This window comes from Zootoca vivipara, chromosome 7 (assembly GCF_965207765.1).
Source record: "Zootoca vivipara chromosome 7, rZooViv2.hap1.1, whole genome shotgun sequence".
In the NCBI taxonomy this organism is placed as follows: domain Eukaryota; kingdom Metazoa; phylum Chordata; class Lepidosauria; order Squamata; family Lacertidae; genus Zootoca; species Zootoca vivipara.
In genome coordinates, this window is record NC_142590.1 from 66,830,859 (window position 1) to 66,853,793 (window position 22,935).

Genomic DNA, 22,935 nt, shown 5'->3' on the forward strand with positions numbered 1-22,935 from the left:
GATATTTCAACACCTGTGCATAATTTTTGCTATGTTGCCCCATAGCAATACAGAGGAGTAAGATTTCACTTGAGCAGTTTTGACAGATTCATGCTGATAAGATGCAGAATAAAGGAGGGAGACAAAGGAAATAAGTAAAGGTGAGCAGGAGAAAAAAACTGGAGCACAGGTTAATCTTTGTCACACTTCCTTTTAGGTTAACATGTTTTTTTAATACGGTAATTAATGCAGAAAGTATAATTTATAAGAAATAATCCAATATGGCTTGTATAATTACAAGGGTTTAAATCCAGCATCTTGTGCCTGTAGTAGAGCTTTTTGAGTATCAGCTGCTAGATTGAGAAAGCCTTATATGCTAAAGCGTCTTTCCTTCATTCAGGAGGCAAGGGTCACCTGAGACTTTGTGTCTTGGGCAGGGACTCTTGTTAATTGTAAGATTGGTTTTCTGTTGGAAGCCTGCTGCTTCTGTTTCCAATTGACTTTGCAAGAGGTATTGGTTGGAGGATAACCCAAAGTATCAAGTAGCAGGGAAGGATTGGCAAGCAAAAAACTTGACACACACACACACACACACTCCAAGATGTAAATAGTGTCATTCTTCAAGTGGCATGGATAACATCTTTAGAAGTCAGAAAACAAGTTGTATAGAGGAGACCAAGGAAGTGCTCACATTCCCATTTACTGTTCACTCATTGCATTTCCAGTGTTGGTTTTTCATCCATGTTCACATTATAATTTCCAAAATGCATCTGTATCCTGTATTTTGCGTTGTTTTCGCAAACCAGCTTCACATTGATTGGAGCTCTAAAGCTTTTCCTAATCCAGCTCTAGCGAAGGTGTGAAACACCCCCACCCCTCAACATCCCTTGGTGTGTGCACAGACATAAAAGAATTGAAGCTGTGCTGATGTGAGCAGCTGGGAAGGGGGGAAAGCTGTGAAACACAGCAGAAGACAACAATTTCACTGTACTCAAAAGCAATAATATGAACACACTCTAAGATACAGGTATAACCTATAATCAAGTTAGATGGGAGAGACGGTGCCTCTAACTCTCCCTGGGTTGAATGAACCCCTTTTGCAATCCAATAGAATAGAGCAGACAAAACGAAGGCGGCAGGAACACCCTTGTTTAAGTAGAATCCTTAAAGGTTCAGGTTTCCAGGGACCCAGAGCAGCAGTGGGGGGGGGAGGGAGAAGAGCAAAATCAAACTACAGTACCTCACAATGTCAGGTACAACTTGTGGGGAGGGGACAGTGTGCATCCTTGGGTGTAAAATCCAAGGGTGTAAAATCATGCAGAGTAGACCTATTGAAATTTGTGGACCTCAGTTATGTTAATTAATTTCAATGGGTCTACTCTGAGGAAAGCTTCCTTGACCATCACCCCAAATCCTCATGGGTGTTAAAGGGGGTGGAGTACTTGGTTTTTCTGACAGTGGGATTTATAGAACTACTTCTAGTGTGTCTTATTTTTTATTTCTTAGGAATCTCATTCAGTAGGTGCAAACTGAGCCTTGATTACACTGGAAGCAGAGGACATGCAATCTCAGGATGCCCCTCTATAGGTGCATAATGTATGGGGCCATGTCCTTGTCAATGTTAATGAAGAGCATCCATGGGAAAGTTGGTGTATACAACCCAATTTGCTTTGGGCAGGAGAATCAGTATGAGCTCACCCTTTTCAGGCGAAATGGAACAAAACACCTAAAATAGCAGCAGAACCTAGCTCTCCTGGCTACAGTGATAACCACTGGTTTCTTCTGTCTTTCCAGTTTGACGGAGAGAACATGTATATGGGAATGAATGACAATAACCAGGAGTTCCTCTCAGCAAATCAGGTAAAACGTAACAATCTTTGTGGGCTGTGTGTATATGCAGGGTATCAAACAACACTCATTATTTGCTTGTGTGCTGTCCTATATTAGTTGTAATTAAATTGCTTCTGCATTACTAAGGACACGGTGTAGTAGTGCAGAGTTGTGCAGAGGTGTCAAGTAGCATCTCAGATGTCACCTTCCCCGTAAATATCTGCAAAGGATGTGCAAGGTTTTCTACAATTTCAGAACATCATTTATAGAGGAAGACTCATTTCATTTTTAACCTTTACTACCCTATGAAAAGCCAGCGCATACTGGAGGAAAGGCACACTCATACTTCTCATTACAGGTAGGTAGCCGTGTTGGTCTGAGTCGAAGCAAAATAAAAAAATTCCTTCAGTAGCACCTTAAAGACCAACTAAGTTTATATTTTGGTATGAGCTTTCGTGTGCACACTTCTTCATATAGGATATCAGGTATCTGAAGAAGTGTGCATGCACACGAAAGCTCATACCAAAATATAAACTTAGTTGGTCTTTAAGGTGCTACTGAAGGAATTTTTTTATTTTGCTTCATACTTCTCATGTTATACATTTGAACTCTCACACAGGGTTGGCTTTGAAATTCATATCAAATGAGGATTCACGATTTGAGACCTGTCTGCTTGCTTGACATCATTTTCATTGCACTTATTTGTAATGCTCTTTTTGCCTTGTGGCACCTTACTAAGAACATAAGAGCAGCTCTGCTGGATCAGACCAGATGCCTGTATAGTCCAACATTCTTCCCCACAGTGGCCAATGAGATAGCTCTCTGATGCCCCAAGCAGGACATGAGTGAATTAGCCTCTCCTGCTGTCCCAGCCTCCCCCCAACAATGGCTAGTATTACTTGGCAACATATAGCCAAGCGGCTACCAGAAGCCAGCGGTAGCCTTATTTGCCATCCCATTTTAAAGCTGTGCAGGTTGGCAGGCACCACGACATCTTGTGGTAGAAGCTTCCACAGTTTGTTTTGTGTGAAGAATTCCTTCCTTTTGTTTGTCCCGAATCTCCCAACATTCACCTTTGCCGGATGACCCCCAGCTTGTTCTTCTCTACATGCTTGGCTATTTTATCTTTGACAATACTTTACACCAGTCTTCCCAGGACGGACGTTAATCTAACCGGCCTGCAATTGCCAGGATCTGCCCTGAACCCTCACCCCTTTTAAAACAATAGGTAACTTTCCAGCCATCAGATATGGAGGCTGCTTTGAGGGGCAAGTAACGTATTTTTGTGAGAAGATGAGCAATTCCACATTTGAATCCTTTGAGAACTCCCAGTGATTTTTCAGTTTTTGTTTTGTTCATTAGGCCACAAACTTCATTTCTCCTCACTGCTATATGTCTCAGTTCCTCAGACCCCCCTCCTGCAAAAGTTATTCAAGGGTACTGGAATCAGGCCCAGATACATTTGTGATGGGAGAGGGCCATAGCTCGGTAGTAGAACATCTGCTTTGCATGCAGAAAGTCTCAGGTACAATTCAGGTAGGGATGTGATTGTCCCCTTTCTGAAACCCCGGAGAGCCCCTGCCAGTGTATGCAATACTGAGCTTGTGTAAGGCAGCTTCCTGCATCCCTAGATGACCTTTGAAGTGCTTTCCAATCCTATGATTGGTTTTCTTTTACGCAGCACCAGCCTATGTTCCTATGCATCTGGCTTAGCTGAGTAAATAGGCAGCAGATCGTTGCAACCGTGCTTCACTGTCTTCAGTAAATTTGATTGCTCCACCAGAGGTTTGAGAAAAGACTACAAACTGCATTCCGCATAATGTAGTACTCAGTGCATATTGTAAGTTATCAGTCTGTGTCACAGACATGCACAGCAATAAACATTGCAGAGTATAATCCTGCACAAAGGATTTATATCTAGGCAAAGACTGTTGTAATCTTTCTTTCTTGGATGCTGATATCTGCATTCTGGGGCAAGGTTGCAATATGTTCTTGACTACTCTGGCAGGCATCTTGTCTTGGCCATATATCTGAATTCTTAAGTGAAGTGTTTGCTTCACATGTAGATCAGAGATTGACCATGATGTAAAAGTAATGTTAAACCAAAGACAAGAAGAAAAACGAGTGCTCACCTTCAGAGGTACAATATGTGAGCTTGTCAGATATGGTGAAGTGAGACATATATCCAGTCAGAAGTTTCTAGAGATTGGATAAACTCCAGTTGCTGCCAGAAGAAAAGCTTTTAATTTTTCAAAGGGCAAGAAACAAAGTGACAAAGTTAACTATTAATTGTAAAGTCATAACACCATAATAAAGTGTTCAAAACAAAAACCTGCATTCCACATTCCCTAAGTTAATGATTAGTGCATTCAATAAAATCCCCATTACCTTGGTTATACAAAACATTTTTTTCCTACCTAACGTCAGTTATGTGTGCATAAGGGAGCCCTAGGCATAGCAGTCAAGCAAGTTAAAGGACAAAAGCACTTTCCATCTGTTCAGGGCGTGTCACATCCAGTACTTTTCAAATCTTTTTTATCATTGACTGTTCTTTCCAAACTTGTGGAGTTATCATCATAATGGTTTAATATTTGTCAAAATGCCTAAATGACAGGGGCACTGTATGTAGATAAAAGTAAACAGCAAAGTAGTCACAGATTCACAGTCTAAATAAAAACAACAGGGAAAGGACTTGAAGGAAAACTCAGTATTTTCAGGTGAAGCTAGAAACTTCTAACACCTATAAGCCAAATTATTAGCAGCTTTTGCCCCTGTCACTCCTTTGCCTGTGTATGTGCAGATCTCCTTCCTTACCACATAATCCTAAGCATGTCTACTCGGAAGTAAGTTTTACTGAATTCAGTGGTGCCTACTCCCAGATAAAGAGGTAGCATCTCTTCTGACTTACAGTCTGCAAACTCAGGCAAGGGTACAGAAGGGATCAATTTAGTAGCCTTCCCCACACTATGAAAAAGAGGGTTGCTAATGTTGTTTGTCCTCATGGTTTCATTTACCTATTTGTGGTATTTTTTAATACCACTTTTCCATGTAAATTTCCAAAACGGTTCACAATACACATGAGAAACATTCAGATCATAAAAGATCCTAGTGTAATGAAACATGAAAAACACAATAAAAGCAAAATAAACAAACAGCAGAGCAGAGGGAAGCATGTTTACAGATTCATCTTTTGAAAGCACAAATGGAAAAGGAAAAAGTGGTAGCTACATAGGTTTTTCATGTATCCAAAGGATACAAAGATATCTACCACTAGGTCAATTCCTCCAGCTACATACTATGCTTTAAACATGGGCACAATCCCATTTACTTCAGTTTGGGTGTATGAAGCAATGATTCTTCAACATCAACTTCATTGGACTGGTCATGTTGTTCGGATGCCTGATTATTGACTTCCAAAGCAACCACTCTATTCTGAACTTAAAAATGGAAAGTGTACTGCTGGTGGTCAACAAAAAAGTTTTAAAGACTCTCCCAAGGAAAATCTAAAAAAATATAGCATAAACACCGACAATTGGGAAACACTGGCCTGCGACCACTCCAATCGGAGAACAGCCTTTACCAAAGGTGTCATGGACTTTGAACATGCTTGAACTCAGGACGAAAGGGAGAAACATGCTAAGAGGTAGGCACATTTGGCAAACCCTCACCATGATCAACTCCCGTCCAGAAACCTATGTCCCCACTGTGGAAGGATGTATGGATCCAGAATTGGACTCCACAGTCACTTACGGACTCACTGTAAAGACTGTTCATGGAAGACAATCTTACTTGGCTACAAGTGATTGCCAAAGTATCTGCCCTCAGCAGACAGGCTAGCCTTTTAAAGCTTATTTTTAAGCACATGGTTGCTCAAGTGGAGTTGGTGTTGGGTATGAGGGTGAAAGAATATGCTGAGATAATTATTCCTAAAAATTGGTGCGCATTTCCATGTTTCTTTTGTAGGAATTCTATTTTGTCTTCACACAAAAGATCTGATCTAGAGAAATACTGAAAAACTACAATGTCTAAACACCAGGCTTGGTACAGCTAGTCAACTCTTTGTTTTGTTGCTTATCAAGGTCAGGCCAAATAAAAGAAGTTCATTAGCATCTGAACTGAAACTGCTTAGGTCACTGGGAACAGAAGTTTCCTAGTACACCTCTGAATGAAACTCAAAGTGTATTATTAATAGAGCATGAATAATGAAAGCAGCTAGATGCTCAGAGTATTCTTTGTTGGGGAAACGTAAGCAATAATTTTACATACTAATGCATGAAGAAAGGTCAAAGAATCCCAGTCCAACGGTCAGGATGACTCATCTAGCCATGCAGAATATAATATGGAGAAGCAAGAGAGACAAAAGAAAACTATAAAGGGATTCAAATAACCAGTGTGGTGGTATTCCATGTGGCAGTTTGGGATCACTACTTACAATGCAATAATTTTTGCACAAAATTCAGGTGTTGCACCTTGGATACAAAGAGCACGCATGCACTCACACGTGTAAACGACCACTTTTAAAATTTATATATACAAGGACATGATTCTTCCCCATTCACCACTAATGTAATTTTAAAGATGGAAATGCAATTTATATCCATATCTCCTCTTCAACTTTATGAAATATATGTTTATCTTGCCCATGAGTATCAGAATCCAAGACTAAAAAATGCTGGGTAAAGGACCTTTTTACTTAAAGGTTGCAGTCCTATCAGGGCTGTTACCAATGGCTTTTTTTGGCTGTTTGGGCTCATGAGTTCTATGATTATAAAATGATTTCACACCAGCCCATCACAGAAGCCATTGCCTCTTCCTTTTCGTATCTGTATAGCACTAAAGATCCCGAGTCAGTATAAGGCCGGGAAAATAACACAACACAAATGATGTGATTATATATTGCTGTAAATGTTGAAACAGTGTTTTGCACTTGTTCTCATGGCTGCATCTGCACAGCTTTCTGCTGAATGGTCTCCTGATACAGGAAACAGTATGCTCTTTTCCCCATGGTGGGTGCTCCCATGCACTTTTTGAATGTTACAGGGACTTTTCCAGGTTTGCACCCTGGTTATTGAATGCCTCCCCAGAGGGGCTGCTGGCCCCATGTGAGGACTGTTTTATTTTACAATGCTTTGGAATCCACTGAATCTTAGATCTCTTGTATATTTTCAGTGACAGTCTGTATGCTGTTTTATTCTCTGATGCTGAAATTGTCTGCTGCTTTTTTATGGTTTTGTGATTATTATTAAGTATTTACCACGCTTAATTTTTCTGTAATAACAGAGCATGTAAAGATGCTGTACAGTATACAAATTTGGCACTTTCCAATGGAAAGTGAAAGGCTGCTTTCCTTTGAGGTTTTGCTTGTAAGATGCTGGTTTTAATTTGGTCTCCACTTGGTTGTTTTGTTGCTGCTGTATTTTTTAAAATGATGTTTACTTTGTGAGCTTGTTCAACCAGCTTTATATTGCTGCTGCTGCTATTGTTGATTTTGTTACCGTTTGGTACCATTGTTGAGGCACAAAGACTGGGCTTACAGTGTTCAACTAAACTAACCCAGAAAGCACAACTAGTGATGGGGGTGAGCTTGGTTTTCCAAGGGATTTGAACAGTAAATTTGTTTAAATGGGCCTATTATAAATTCGGCCTTGACTCCTTTGGTGCCTAAGCCTGGCTCATAACTGCTTAAACTATCTTTGCGTGTGGAGGTCCCCTCAAATAACTCACCACATAGACAGAATTTTTGTTTAATGGTTTTTGGCATGAATTTTGGCCACAACTTTTATTGAATACAAAACATGTGAGTGGTTGCGTAGGCATTGGTTCTCAACTGTCACCTAAGGACAGAAATAATAACTTGCCTTGTCAACACAGGGAAATCCTACAGGGAGAGACGGGGACCTGGGTGCATGAACTCTTCCCTCTCCCTTCAGGCTCCCAGGGGCCTCAATATACCATCCTGGCCCCAGAGCCCGTGTGGTGTAGTGGTTAAGAGCGTTAGACTCGTAATCTGGGGGACCGGGTTCGCGTCTCCACTCCTCCACATGCAGCTGCTGGGTGACCTTGGGTTAGTCACACTTCTTTGAAGTCTCTCAGCCCCACCCACCTCACAGGGTGTCTGTTGTGGGGGAGGAGGGGAAAGGAGATTGTTAGCCACTTTGAGACTCCTTCGGGTAGTGATAAAGCGGGATATCAAATCCAAACTCTTCTTCTTCTTCTTCTTCCGACCTGGGGTTACGGACACAGCATAGAGCCCCTGTATTCCTGACCAGGATTTCCCCCACCACGCAGGCATTAACTTGGGGACAACAGAATCAATAAGACCCTTTAATACAACCAAAATAACCAATGCCTAACCGCCAACCTTACAAGTTGTGACTATTTGCTATGCAGTAGGCAAAAAACCAGATGGCACCAGCCAATCAGCCGAATGGAAAATAATTCCTACCAGGCCCCTGAATACAGACGACCCCTTGAGAGGCACAGCAATGTCAACACAGAGGCCTAAAAACAGTGGAGGGAGGGTAGGGATCCGAAACGCAGCCAAAGAGAAAGAGAAACCAAGCATTTAGCCTTTTATACCCCAGGGGTTGGACTTACCACTTGCAACATACTAATTTGCCCAATAACAGCCCAGATCCAATCGGACGGTGGCCACTCATGCCCCCACCTTTGACTCAGGAGTGGTTTGCTAGCCCCCGCCGCAAATTGTGCTCTCTATGATAGAGAACCCGCATTCCCCACCCTTAAAGAAACACACACTTGCAGGACTGCCATTCTACCCTTACCCTCTTCTTTTTCTCTGTCTCTTTAAATTTACCTGGTGGCAATAATACAGAGGGCTCAAACTAAGGTCTCATCTGGACTCTAGGCCAGGGCTGGCTCTACCATTTGGCAAAGTGAGGCAACCCCCACAGGTGGAATATGCTCATGAGCAGTAGGAGCAGCCTGCTGGCTTTTCCACCTAAATCCCAGGGTAATTTCTTCCCTTTGGAGAAATTAAGGCTTGTGTTTAATTCTACAGACTCCTTTAAAAAAAAGCTAAGGCCATCTGCCTTACATTCTGTCAGCAGAAAAGCTACCGAAATTTCCCACTGTGTAAATGCGAATTTAAGGCTCATGTGGTCCACTGTCACTCTTTTCATTTTGCCGGTTAGAAAGAGATCAGAAACTTTCTATTCTGATTCTGAATGAACCACAGTTCTCCAATCCCCATGGTGTCAAAACCTGGGAACTGTGGTTTGTTTAAACTATGGGTCAGGAAACTAGGTAAGACCAGTGCCACCTACTGACCAAACTGTATAAGGACGTTATGCATACTGAGCTTATTCGAACAATCAGAAAAAGCAGGACCAAATGATATTCAGTATAAAACATTCCCTGTGCATGCAAAGCAGGAGAAGGCTAGGCTAGGCTAGACTAATTCTAAAATTATCATTTTTACTGACCGAACTGCAGTATTTTTTTTAAAGGTAGAATTATGTACAAGCTGTCTAGATGATTTACATTAGAAGAAGAAGCATACACAATTCTATAGTTGCTGACATCCATCTGTTTTGGGAGATAAGGGAAGAGTGCTCCTTCAGGCGTGAAATCAAACCACTAGAGAGTTAAAGCTCCTGCTGGGGCTGTAGAGACCAATACAGAAGAGACATGTTTTGTTGCAGCTGGGGCAGATGAAAGTGTCTGGTTGTGCTGATGCTGGTGTACTGTGGTGTATCTTCTTTCTGTGCTCCTCCCAGTGGTCATTACTCCTTTTGTCACTGCTGGGGAACACAACTTGACTTCCGGGGCTGTGGTCATCTGCAAGGGATTCCCACATGGTACAGTTAATGTTGCCAGTCTCCATGTCTCATTTGCAAACATCTGCAAATAGTTGGTCTGTCAATGGGCCTGGTGCCTGAAGCTAGTTCCCCATAGAGCACATACTTGGGGATCCTGCCATCTTCCATTCAGTAGACATGACAAAACCAGTGTAGATGTTGCTGAGACAGGAGTGCGAACCTGCTGGGAATGTGGGCTTGGGAGAGCACACCTTTGCTTGAGACTCTATCCTGCCATGTGATGCCCAAAATCTTTCTGATGCAGCACTTGTGGAAGGCATTGAGGCATCACTCCTGATGGGTGTAAGTTGTCCAAGACTCACTCCCATAAAGCAGCATGCTCAACACTCAAGCCTGGTAGACCTTCATTGAATAGACCCAATAGAACAGCAGCAAAAAAACTTAAGAAGCAAAACATAGCAACAAGCAACCCTCCTACGTGTCCAAAGACAGAAGGAAATATGCAGCATCTAAAAGAAACACCCAATGATGGATATAATAATTTATTATTTCTAAAAGCTCCAGAAAATATATGCATTTAGGAATAATGCTAATATTCTAAATTAATGAAACTTTTTTAAAAATCCTTTCTGGACACCTATTCTATTCCCTTCATAAGTAAAGAAATACAGTCCAAGTGTCTTGTATTCTGCCTTGTTCTCTACCCCTTGATTAAGATCCTAATTTAGCCAGCACAGCAGTATAACATAATTTGGATAGCCATTCTGCCTCAGACAGGCACTTCTGAGACTTCCAATATTGGACCAAAATTGTTCGTGCTGTGACGGCCCTACTGAGAATTAATTCTTTATCCTCTTTAGCAATATTTTTCTTAATGTAATTGGGAAGGTAAATTAAAGGGTCTAGGAGTAAAGTATACCCTGCCATCTCCTTTATGCTTTCTGCAGTCATTAAAATAAAATAAAATTGTACCCCTTTTGAATGTATCTGCCACGTGGAAAAATTCACCCTTCTGGGCTCCACATGGCCAACATTTTCATCATTTATTTTAAAAGCAATTTCTTCCTATGAGGTAACAGGATCATTACTGGTTAAATTGACATGTCTATGGAGAGCTCTTCCTAGGTATGTGAAAATCCCTGTGCCATTTTTTTAAAAGTTAACATTAAATTCAAAGCCAGAATTCTTACACTTTCTTGAAATATAAAGTGTCACATTAATGATAAGAAAACACAATCTCACTTGCCTAGGGCATGGAGCTCAGGGCACAAAAGGAGTTCAGTTAAGAGTCCAATATAGCTCCCCCTTCTCTATCATGATTTCTGGTTGGGTGTCCAGTTATCACTGCTGTGAGTTTTGTCATGAATGAAGTGTTCACTTCAAGCATAAGCCCTGCCCATGCCTCCCACTAAAGCACTGAGCAACCACCCCCTCCTGTCCAGGTCCAGACACACGGCCCTGCTCCCACATCTGACAAGAGTGACTTTGTGTTGAAGGTATGAGTAAAATTCCAGGGCATCTCCTGTCATGTGGGAATGGAGGGCAATGATAGAGCCTTACACCTTCTGCGTGGAGCAAGCAGGATTGCACCCAGAGTTGTCATTAATGTTCATCAACTTATTAAGACAGGGCATAAAATGATACATTATGTTATTGCTACTTTTTCCATACATGGGTAAGTTTGAATTTTTTTATATCAGTCAACTGATCTATCAGTTATGGTACCACTTGATGTTCACACAGCCAAGAATCCTCATGAACTTGTGATAAACTAAGTTTTATTCTGGTTGGCAGTGTTTTTGTTTTGTTTTTCAAAATCTGAAATACAATTCATTAATAGTCTTTGCCATATCATAGTGCACTGTTGGGTATTATAATTGGGAAATGTTGAAAAATAAAATTTATCTTCAATATACTCATTTTCTAATGTTTGTTACTGGTGCAGAAGCTATAAAAAATTGTCTCTCCTAGCATTTTTCTTAGAAGGTATGATTTTTATGAAGGTCACCTCCATTATTTGTATTATTAATTCAAATAAATCTAATCTGATAATTTTTCCATGGATAATTACAGATGGTACGTAGCCTATTCTTTGAATGAACTAGATCTTTTTATTTGTGTCATCTATGCTTCCATTATTTTTATAGGTAGGAGCTTGTCTTAAGCTGAAGGCTTTGTTGTGCATGGGGAAGCAATGGACACATACAACAAGGGACTTTGTGCGGATTTCCCTCCATTTCTGCTTTTTGCTTACAGTACATTGCCACATTAAGAAAGGAGAGAAGCATCTTCTCAACTCCCTTGCCTCACCTTTCAGTTAATAGCAGTTGTGCCCAGGATTTCTTGTGGACCAAAACTGTAATGGATATGAGCATTATGCATTAGAAATTATTTTTTTCCTGAGTTCTCTTACTGGGGGTAATAATAGTAATATTACAGTAATAACCATCTTCTACACAATGATCTCATTAAATACAGGAAATTATCTCGGTGAAATGGGGTGGGAAACCCAGTTAAAAATACGCAATCCAGAAGATGCATTTGAAACAAAACTAAAGCTAAATAAAATAGACATTTGTGGAAAAGGCACATTTATCCAGCTGGGAAATCCTGTCAGAGCAAAAATGTCTGCAGCTGTTTCTAGGAAGTGCTGATAGTGGGCGCCAGTCATATCTCGACATATCTCTGTGGGGCACCCACCATAAAAGCCCTGCTCTGAGGGTCTTTGCTTTCTGTACCACACTGTTGCATCCTGCTCTTCTGCATCTCATAAGGCCTTTGACATGGATAGGACAAATATCGGATGGGAAAAGTGCTCCTTAAAAAGTCTCGCAGGCTTCCCCGGATTTTCCCTCCCTCCAGTCCTTGAGGAGGGCTTTATGTGCTGTAGATGGTTTTACCGCAGGGTTAGCCACTTTAGGTGTGGCTACAGGCATTAGCTGTTGATTCAGGTTTGGTGTCTGCCAGTTGTCCACATCATTGTGCAGTACTCGGCAATTGGCTTTGAGGCTGCCACATGTGGTACTCTACCATTTGTTTGCTAACCATTGCTGTTAGTGAGGTTGTGCATTGCTTCTTTCTCTTCCATAATTGCCCTCTATCTCTTCCTCTCTGTGCTATAGGTAGGAATGACTGTGCTTATTAGTGCTTTATAGTAAGTACAACAACAAAGAATTGAAATAGGGAAATGTTAACTGCCTAAAAAAATTACAAGGGTAGTAAAATGATAATATATGTGGGGGGTACATAAATTTATTTTTAATATATGCAAGCAGAAAATGATAACAAGGGAGAAAGGAATACAGCAATTCTATACGACATGTACACCATGCAAGAATGCTTGATGTAGCTAACATACGATATAGTTACAATATGCCTGCTTTTCCCCAAGATAAAACGTGATTCTGTTCTTCATTAATCTCTTCTGCTCAGTCTGTAGATGCCTTGGGGAAGTGAAAATCTGTTCTCCTCTGTTTGGAAAGCTTGTAGTATTACTGTATGAAGATTTATTTCAAATTGAGGGGGGGGGGGAATCTGAAGAAGCTGTACACTCTTGTGCAACCCAAGATGTTTATTTAAAAAAATAAACAATACCGGTAACTAAGATTTGAACTTCCTCCTTTTAACACCTCTTTTTACTTAAAAACAACAACAACAATAAGCAGCACCTTCCATGTATAAGAAGGAAGGTATTAGTACAGGCTTCCTCAAACTCGGCCCTCCAGATGTTTTTGACCTACAGCTCCCATGATCCCTAGCTAGCATGACCAATGGTTAGGGATGATGGGAATTGTAGTCTCAAAACATCTGGAGGGCCAAGTTTGAGGAAGCCTGTATTAGTAGGTCTGGGAAATCCAAAGTGGATGGGTGGCTAAAACATTCCAGTGAGGACTTGGGCTGCTCAGTAGCCACAGAATGCTCTCTGTGGAGGGGCTGGAATCAATGGGGGCATGGGGGCATTTCCTAGGCGAAATGCTGACCGGCTGAAACCTGGAGCAGGAGCACTCCAGGCCACAACATTTTGTTGCACGTCCCACTTGACATGATTAACAGAACTGTTTTGAATTTGTGGGTGAACATTAATGCTTATGAAGAGATGCTGTGGTAGAAATCAGGTAGAAATAAGTATTCCACAAAGAAGTTCCCAAGGCATTTATTCTAAGTTTGCAATCTGATCATTTGTGATGTCCACTGAATGCTTGTGCATGGGCTCAGGAGACAAGACTGACAGAAGCCAACACACAGTTACATGAATCCATGCACCAGCATTCAATGGACAAGCTATGTGGACATAAGAGTGTGTGTGGCTGAACTTAATTAGTTTATTGTTTAAGTTTATATTATATCCCACTCCCCCCACCCCAAGTTGGAAAACAAGTGGAGTAAACACAAAGTAATCAGCTAAAAAGACATCATAATGTATAAAAAGAAGAACAAGGCCCCACACTAAAACAACGCAGTCTTATATTCCCTAGCTTTAGACTGTTAAGTCTGATTAATAGCCTGGTTGCTGCTTGAAACACAACTGGCAAGTTGTTTGTGCGAATAGACTTTCTTTACCTTGCAGTGCAGCAATATTAACCATACCAACACAAATATAAGGGGAGAAATATTTGATATGCCTGCCCACGGTGCTGAGGCACAGTGGAATCTCTGGTTTTGGTGCTTCAATAACTGTTCTAAGAGCTAATTCATATGTGAGATCAGCAGCAAGGTTGCTAGGTTGGGTTGCAAACCAGTAGATGCAAAGTAGCTATGAGTTGTTCCAAATTTTCCTCCTCCAGTCACATATCAGCAGTCATTCCAATCAGCTATAGGGGAGGGAGAGATAGGACTGCAGGGCATCCCCATAAGTTTTGCTAAAAGACTAGCTGCATTAGGCTGCAAGTGTGATCTATAGCAGCCATTCCATCAGGATGTGTGAGAGGGAGAGTGATGGAACTGCAAGGTCTCTCCATTAGTTCTGTTGAAACACCGGGAACTTTTTACTCCTCTGTGGGATGCCTTTCTTTTTCTTTTTCTTTTTGTGGCTTAACAGCAGGATAGAATTGCAGGTGACTATTATAATAATATGAATCAAGTATTAGAATGACTCATCTTCTTTAAACTGCCTAAAATATTACTTTTGATTCTAATAGAAACTATCTCATTTTAAAAAGGTATATTGCTTAGATCTCTTAGGACTTGTCCCCCCCCCCCGCCCACATAAAAGTGTGTTTCCTTTTATTGTAATAGCAGCAATGTATGATAAAATTTGCTTTGGCTTCCTGTTCTCACCCTCATTAGTTTGCAGTCTTGCTAATATTTACTTTGACATTGCTGTTTATTTGCCAAAGCACCTTTTATTGCATTGGTCATAACATCATTGCTAATTACATACACATTGTATTAAAACAAGCACTCTATATATCATTTGTTGTTTGTTGAACCTTGTCTAACCCTACGTAAGTGCATTAAAACATCAGGAACACATCTTCAAAATCTCATTTGAGAGGGGAGTAAATAATCTTGACAGCTAGGACTCTATAGCACACACAAGAATATCACTCAGTTTTCCCAGAGGGTTTTAACATATTGCTAACTCTTTACCCAGCAGTTCATCAATGTGGTGTGTTTTCTTTCCTTTTAGTCAGAAAATGTTGCACACTCCCCACTGCTAATGTAGCTAAAGATGTGGTGGAGAATTAAGTAAATTGACAAGCTTGGATGTCTAGCGGTGATGAGCTAAGTTTTTCTAATACAGTTCAGTGGGCAAATCACCTCACTCCCTGATTATTCCTCACAATTTGTGTCTTATATATGTTACATTACTTCATGCTAATTCTGCAAGATTGAAATCATTTGATTCTTGAAGCCATTTTCTTGGGGGTAAGCAAATAAATATTGAACATATAAATACTGATAGGATGCATAGGAGCACAGGAAGCAGGCTGGAATTAAAAAGACCATCTCATTCAGAGTTGTCTACCTGGACTGCCAGTGGGTTTGCAGGAATTGAGACAGGGGTCTTCTCAGCCCTACCTGGAGATGCCAGAAATTGCACTTGAGATTTTCATACAAAAAATGTTCTCTATTACTGATCCGGTAGGGGAGATCAACTCATGTATAATTCTGCGTATAGGTCTGCAAAACAGGAGTCTACATACAGTGGCATGGTGGGGAGGGTGGAGAGGTGCCTTCATATAGTAATTAGGGCTGCACCTGTGGCTACTGGCATTGGATAAAGAATGGTACAGTGTCCAATAGGCATTGAGGTCAGCTGCACATCCACGATCAAATGTGATGTAGCCAATACAAACCTCATTACCATTGCATGGTATAGAACAGGCATCCCCAAACTGCGGCCCTCCAGATGTTTTGGCCTACAACTCCCATGATCCCTAGCTAACAGGACCAGTGGTCAGGGATGATGGGAATTGTAGTCCAAAACATCTGGAGGGCCGAAGTTTGGGGATGCCTGGTATAGAACAAGAGCTAATGTGATGCCCTCCAGATGTTGTTAGACTACAACTCCCATCAGCCTCAGCCACCATAGCCAGGGTTGGGGTGATGGGAATTTTAGTCCAACAAATATTTGGACTCCTGGTATAGAAGTTGGGGATGCTTTTTCTCATCCACATTGTGATGCAGGTAGGAATAGGTCTTTTTATGTCTTAGCTGAAAGTAGCCCTAGCTTTCTGAAATATCCTATACCCCTTTTCTGGCCAACTGAATTCCTCCTTGTAGACAGTATGATACATTAGCTGATGATACAGAAACCTTTATTTGAAAAATGTGCATTTGAAGGCTGTGAACTGATAAGGGCATTTCCTTGCAAGTAAGTTACACTGAAAGAAGGAGAATTTACACTCTGATAAGCTTTTAAAGACCAGGCTGCAAGACAACAAATCTTCCATTTCCACTGGAATTATTTTAAAATGTGTGGTTCTGGACTATAAATGTCTAGCTCAGTCGCCAACAACAGTCTGTCTGAACTGAGAAATAATCCTGTGAACACCAAAGGCATATAGCATAATAGAAATGCTGACAGACTCTTAGTCACAGCGGCACACAACTGCTGCATGAAAATAATTCCTGTTGTTCAATTGAATCAGAAGGGCATTTGACCCTCACAATGAGTCAAATACAAAATGTAATGCAATCCCCAACAGGAGCATCAGTATTAATGAAACTTGACATGTGATCAAACGGCCATGGCCATTTGACCCCGGAGATGAGTGAGAGATCTATTGTGTCTAATAAAGTTGGCAGGGTGTCATTCGTCACCCTAATCACTTTCTTTCTTTCTTTCTTTCTTTCTTTCTTTCTTTCTTTCTTTCTTTCTTTCTTTCTTTCTTTCTTTCTTTCTTTCTCTCTCTCTCTCTCTCTCTCTCTCTCTCTCTCTCTCTCTCTCTCTCTCACACACACACACACACACACACACACATGCTCAGAGGAGAATTTAAATAATGTAGATTGGATACCAGTATTCATGCATTTTGTGCAGTTGTTTAACATGATAGTAAGGTAGAAACCGAGACAGTGTACAGTACTACTGTGGTGAGCCAGTTTACTGCAATACAACAGCAGTAATCTCCCCACCAACCACCATGACTAAGATCACCCCACCAGTAAGAAAAGAAAAAGGGTGGGAAGAGAGAAGAAGAGGAAAAAAAACATGGCAAGTGAGATTAGGCAAAACTTGTGAGGGTTTCTGAATTTGGTTCTACCCTGCAACTTGGACATGGCACTTCCTAATTTTTTTTTGGCTGTCTTTGTTGATAAATCACAAACCAAACAACTATGAATGTGGTTTACAAAAATTCATTAACAATATTCTACAGCATTTCAACACCTTCTAATACATGAAGTCTTAAATATTATATACAATGCCAAAATAATGACATGCGCACCTCAGTATCTCAAAGCCAAAAGATCCAAATATTCTTGAAATAAGTCCATGAGAACAACCCTCTATGTGTACACTTGTGCTGGTGCAATCCCAACAGAACTCCAACGAGATTTCAGTCTCTCGTTTCTTGAATCTTCTGGTCGGCACGAAAAGGAACTGACTATACAATGGCAATTCAATGCTCCACCAAATAGATCAGCTCCTACCTTAATGGCACTTTAATCTTTTTTGAAAAAAATATATATATTTTGCTGTCAGGCAAAAATAGTTATTTCCCAACTGCAAGAGTTAAGCACTGTTTGTGTCGGTGTTAAAATTGTGCATTCTTAGTGGTCTTAAAGCCATTCTCTAAACAGATGGCAAAGTACTAGGAACTAGTTGATGGTTTTCCTACTCCTCCACCACCCTTGCTTTTTAAAATGTACAATTGCAATTGTAAGTTTAACCCATTCCCTGCCCCCCCAATGTTAGAATACATGACCATGTCACTCCAACCCTCACTCCCAGCCCTGAGATATTTTGTTGAATGAGGATAAGGAGAAGATTGGATCCCGCTTCCATGTTCAGAAGCCAACTGGACTAGAAGCTGAATCTTGCTTCAACACCGGAGATGAGACAGCATCCTCCAAAGCACCCCAGAGCACACATAGCTGAAGTCTTTCCTCCTGAGACCTTGCCACTGCTTGCACACCACTCAGCCTGGTCTGCTCAGATAAATGCAGCATCCGTGGTGCCGGACTGGATCCTTTTAGGCTAGGCATTGTATACACTGGCTGGCATCAACTTCCCAGGGTTTCACTTTGAGATCTCTCACAGCCCTACCTGGAGATGTTGAGCATTGAACTTGGGATCTTCTGCAGTACTTCAAAGTCCCTATGTCAATGGTTTTAAATTTTGAGAAGGAGCAGGCTATAAGTCCAGCCTATCAGTCAAAGCTGTCAGCGCAGAGCTTTCTGGAATAGGAATACTCCAGGCAGAGGTGATTCTTGTCTTCACTGTGTCGAAGCAGCCTTAAACACAAAATAAATTCAAGACATCAGGGGAATTGGGTGGACAGCTTCCCTAGCACAGGCAAAGTATGCTTGGGTCAGGTTTGAAGGAGAATTGAACAGCCATGCATTTTTGTGTATTCATGTATATATTTGTATGCTGCATGCTTACAGATACATCAGCATGTGTATCACAGCATCTCTTATCTTTACCTCCTTTGCATTTTGGTTTTCAGGGAGCCACGGTACATGCAGTGCTTTGCAGCTCTTGGGGGCTGAGGATGAGGTCAAATGGCCAGGTTTCTTGATCAGATGTCAAGATGCATTACTACCATGTCCTCTGTTGGTGCTGAATTACGACTTGCATTTGACTCATTTCTAGGGTCAAAATGTCCTCCTCATTTGATCAGATGGCAGAAATTGTATAATTTGTATATATCCCTGAGCCATATGGGCTCTGAGTGCTGCTGTAATGTGTTTTATAAAGGCACAGCTGTCTGGGTGACTTATTTAAAATGGGATTTTGAAGTAGTGTTCTTGCTATTAAATGTCCTCATTCCAGGGTTACACAAGGTTTATCTGTTAATAAATAGCATTTAAGGCACTCATTTTGTAATCACAATAGTTTTGCTAGTTATGAAGCATGGGCCATTGCAATAGAACTATGTTTGGTAAACAACCAATAACATAAAAATAAATAATGGCATAATTAAGACCTAATGAGGATGCTGGAAATGACTGTGTGTTTGTTGCAAACCAGACAAAGCTTTTTTTCTTAGCACTCCGGTTTATAAGAAGTGCTATAAACATTTTAAATAAGTTGGGGGATACTGTATGTTCCATCTCCCTAATTTTTCATTTGATAATGTTTTGCAATAAGATGTCAGTAAAGATTTGGATATAAAATAGAACATGACTGCAGGCAGATAAATATAGCACTATTAAAGTGGTCCACCCACCACATCAAGGACTAAGACAAAGCCTACATCATAGCAACATAATGCATTCAGAATTGTGATAGTTTTGGAACAATGTAGGCTGCAAAAAGAGCTAGGGAGTGATGCTTTGTAAACAAACAAAAGTATTTTTCACTTTGCTGCTGGGAGAACCTAGACCAAAGTTTGTACTGGATAGTGTCATTGACTTCATGGGCTACAGGTCTCAAAGAGGTGGTGAAATTCAGTTACCTCTCATTCATTGCCCGTGAAACAAGGAAGCAGCAACACAGAATGTACTGGTTCGGACACGTTAAAAAAGTACTGTGTTTTTTTTAAAAAAAACATGAGGCAGTACAGTACTGTGATGTGACTGCTACAAATGGAATCTTAGGCAGTGTTAACAGAAGCCTAGTGACCTTTTTATTCTGCTCTTGGCCAGGCTTCACCTAGAGCACTGTGCAAAGTTTTGGGCTCCACATTTTAAGAAGGACATTGATGAATTGAAGCATGTCCAGAGGAGAGTGACAAAAGACAGAGAGCATTTGTTATTGTTGCTCCACCTTTGCTGGAGGTATTTATGCCATCTGTCAGAGATACTGTAGTTGCATCTTGCAGAGCATTTTCTGCACTGATCAGGAGGGCTGAACTAGATGACCTGAAAGGTCCCTGCAAACCCGTGTGTGTGTGTGTGTGCGCGCACACACGCTTTATAGTGCATGTATGCCCTGGAATGATCACTCTTTGGGGAGGTGTGATTAGTCTCACCTTCCCGTAGTGGTTCTATGGTATACATATTGGAGAGCTTGGGGGCTCAGGGATAAAACCATCAAAAAGTATTTATGTGTGGTTCGCATGCATATCTATGCCCACCAGTTTTTGATCAACGGATAGGGTTTTGCTTAAGAGGTCAGGGCTATAGAAAGGAGGAGAGAGAAGAGAGGCACATCAGTGGGTCTCCATGCTCTGTTTAGAATGCACTCTCTTTTAGACAATATTTTGGAATGCATAGGAAATCTATCACTTTTTGCCATGGATCAGATCCATAGATGAGCTGTGGGGAATTAAGTCCAGAGGGATTTTAATGACAAGTGGGATCTAGAAGCAATTTCATAGAATCATATATTGGAAATTGGAAGGGACCCCAAGGACCATCTAGTCCAACCCCCTGCAATGCAGGACTCTCAACAAGAGCATACATGACTGGTGGCCATCCAACGTCTGCTTAAAAACCTCCAAGGAAGGAGAATCCATCACCTCTTGTGGGAGTCTGTTCCACTGTTGAACAGTTCTCAGTGTCAGAAAGTTATTCCTGATGTTTAGTCAGAATCTCTTTACTTGTAACGTGAATCAGGTCCTAACCTCTGGAACAGGGATCTTTTTTATTATTATGTTATAGCAAAATATTACAACCCAATTTTCAGCTAGATGCACAATTTCCAAATTGGATAATGATAAAAACATTTAAATACCATGATCAGTAAAATAAAACCCAGAGAACAGCCGATAAAAAAATGTAAAGGCGTAAGAAGTAGCATTAAATCATCCTAGTAAAAAACAGCAATTAACTGTGCAGTCCTGTGCAAGTCTAAGCAGCAGCATGCCTTATTGCGATCAGCAGGACTTCCTCAGTTGAAAGTGTTCATGTACACTCTTAACCAGGAGTACATGCTGTTGAATTCAACAGGGCTTATTTTTGAGCAGGCATGCAGAATACTGTATGCTCGGTTAGCTGGTCAGTATGATTCTAATCTTTAGCCACTAAACTAGGAACTAAAATGCCTGGGGGAATAAGCAAACGAAAAGCTTAAATCTGTTACTTACCACTTCATAGACAAGGCACTCACTTGACCTCTCTGGAAAAGAAGTTCCACAACTAGGGTGCCAGTGCAGAGAAGCCCCCTCTCCTGTCAGCATTTGGCTTGCCTCTAAAGTCAGGAGCACCGACAGCAGGTTTTCCACGTATCTCAATTTTCAGGGTCTCTGTGTGTACTTATTCTTAAGTACATACAGTACTTGAGAAAAGGTAAGCTTGGGAGCCCAGTCTCCGCTGCAGCATGTGGGGAGTAGAAGCTCTACCCTTTATTCTCTAGCCACAACCCCCACAAAAAACCTCCCTCTCACCCCAAAATTGGCACATACTGATATTGAAAAACCAATTGGCATCATATATTTTTTTTTAAAAAATAGTATCTCTAATCACTATGCAGGAGGACTTCTTTAACTAACATTTATCTCTTAAGTTTTATAATAGCCACAGTTTATATACCCTTGAGGGACACGGGTGGCGCTGTGGTCTAAGCCACAGAGCCTAGGGCTTGCTGATTAGAAGGTCGGCGGTTCGAATCCCCGCGACAGGATACCACTCCAGCAGGAAGGTAAACAGCGTTTCCGTGCACTGCTCTGGTTCACCAGAAGTGGCTTAGTCATGCTGTCCACATGACCCGGAAGCTGTACGCTGGCTCCCTCAGCCATTGAAGCGAGATGAGCGCCACAACCCCAGAGTCGTCCATGACTGGACTGGTCAGGGGTCCCTTTACCTTTATACCCTTAACATTCAATTTTTAGCTCAGGCAATTAGAATAAGATCCAGTATTTGACTATTGATTCAAAACCCTAAAATGTATTTTATATAATTGACTTTTAAAAAATTATTTGTATATCATATTGTTGTTTTATTGCTGTGGCCGATGGCTGACACAAATAAATATTGATTGATTGATTGATTGATTCATTCATTCATTCAATTATACCCTATCACCACCTGCTTTTAAGAGTTCTGGAGGAAAAGTCCATATTTATCATGATGATCAGATGCGTATCACTTTTGTAGGCCTATTTAAATTTTACTCAGAAGTATCCTCCAGTATGTACTCCAAATGTAAGTGCAATGGATTGCCTTTGCTGTATATTCCTTTACAAGTATACTGCAAAGGAAGCCTGCGTTGAATTCAGTGGAGTTTACTCGCAAGAAAATTATTATAGCATCCCTTCTTTGGCAGTCTTTTTGTTCAGAAGAGGGCAACGTCATAGACAATTTTTGTATAGTCAAGGTTTGAGGTGGCATTAAATAGAGGAGAGTACTATGAGCAACATGCTTCCATATCAACCTACGTGTCTTCAGGAATTGCCCTATAACTGGACAGCGGTCCCTGTGAATGTATTGTGCTGATTTATAGTTTGAGTCATTTCTGAGAAAGAGCAAGAAAGAGATTTAGCAAGTTAGTGTGTACAGAAAGGAGACAAATATGGGCTGTAGTATTTAGTTCAGCAGGGTGGAGTATGTGAGAAGTTGCATTGTGGCAAAGACAGACAAATTGAAAGGGAGAGTAATTGCTTCCTTGCTTTGTCTTGCCCATTTTAATTCTAAAACAACCATTTCAGGCAGCTGAATCAGGCCAACCAGAAGCGGGAGGAATTTCCTCTTCCTATGACAAAAATCTTACGTGGTGCTGTAGCTATTCTTTTGTTATTATTTACATACAGTAGAAGCTGAATCTTGACAAAATGAAGGTGCTGATGATAGGTGT

At 41.0% G+C, this 22,935-nt stretch overlaps 1 protein-coding gene across 10 annotated transcripts in view; it reads left to right on the forward strand.

Annotated features, from left to right (window-relative positions):
- The window catches only part of TOX2 (TOX high mobility group box family member 2), a 327,518-nt gene that overhangs the window by 174,076 nt on the left and 130,507 nt on the right, over positions 1-22,935 (forward strand). For 9 of the 10 annotated variants that reach the window (XM_088674521.1, XM_035123036.3, XM_088674523.1 and 6 more), the window contains exon 2: positions 1,774-1,839. In XM_088674521.1, the coding sequence (XP_088530647.1) occupies positions 1,774-1,839 (66 nt within the window). Of the gene's footprint in view, positions 1-1,773; positions 1,840-22,935 lie in introns of those variants that run through there. The other variant, XM_088674524.1, reaches the window with a different exon arrangement.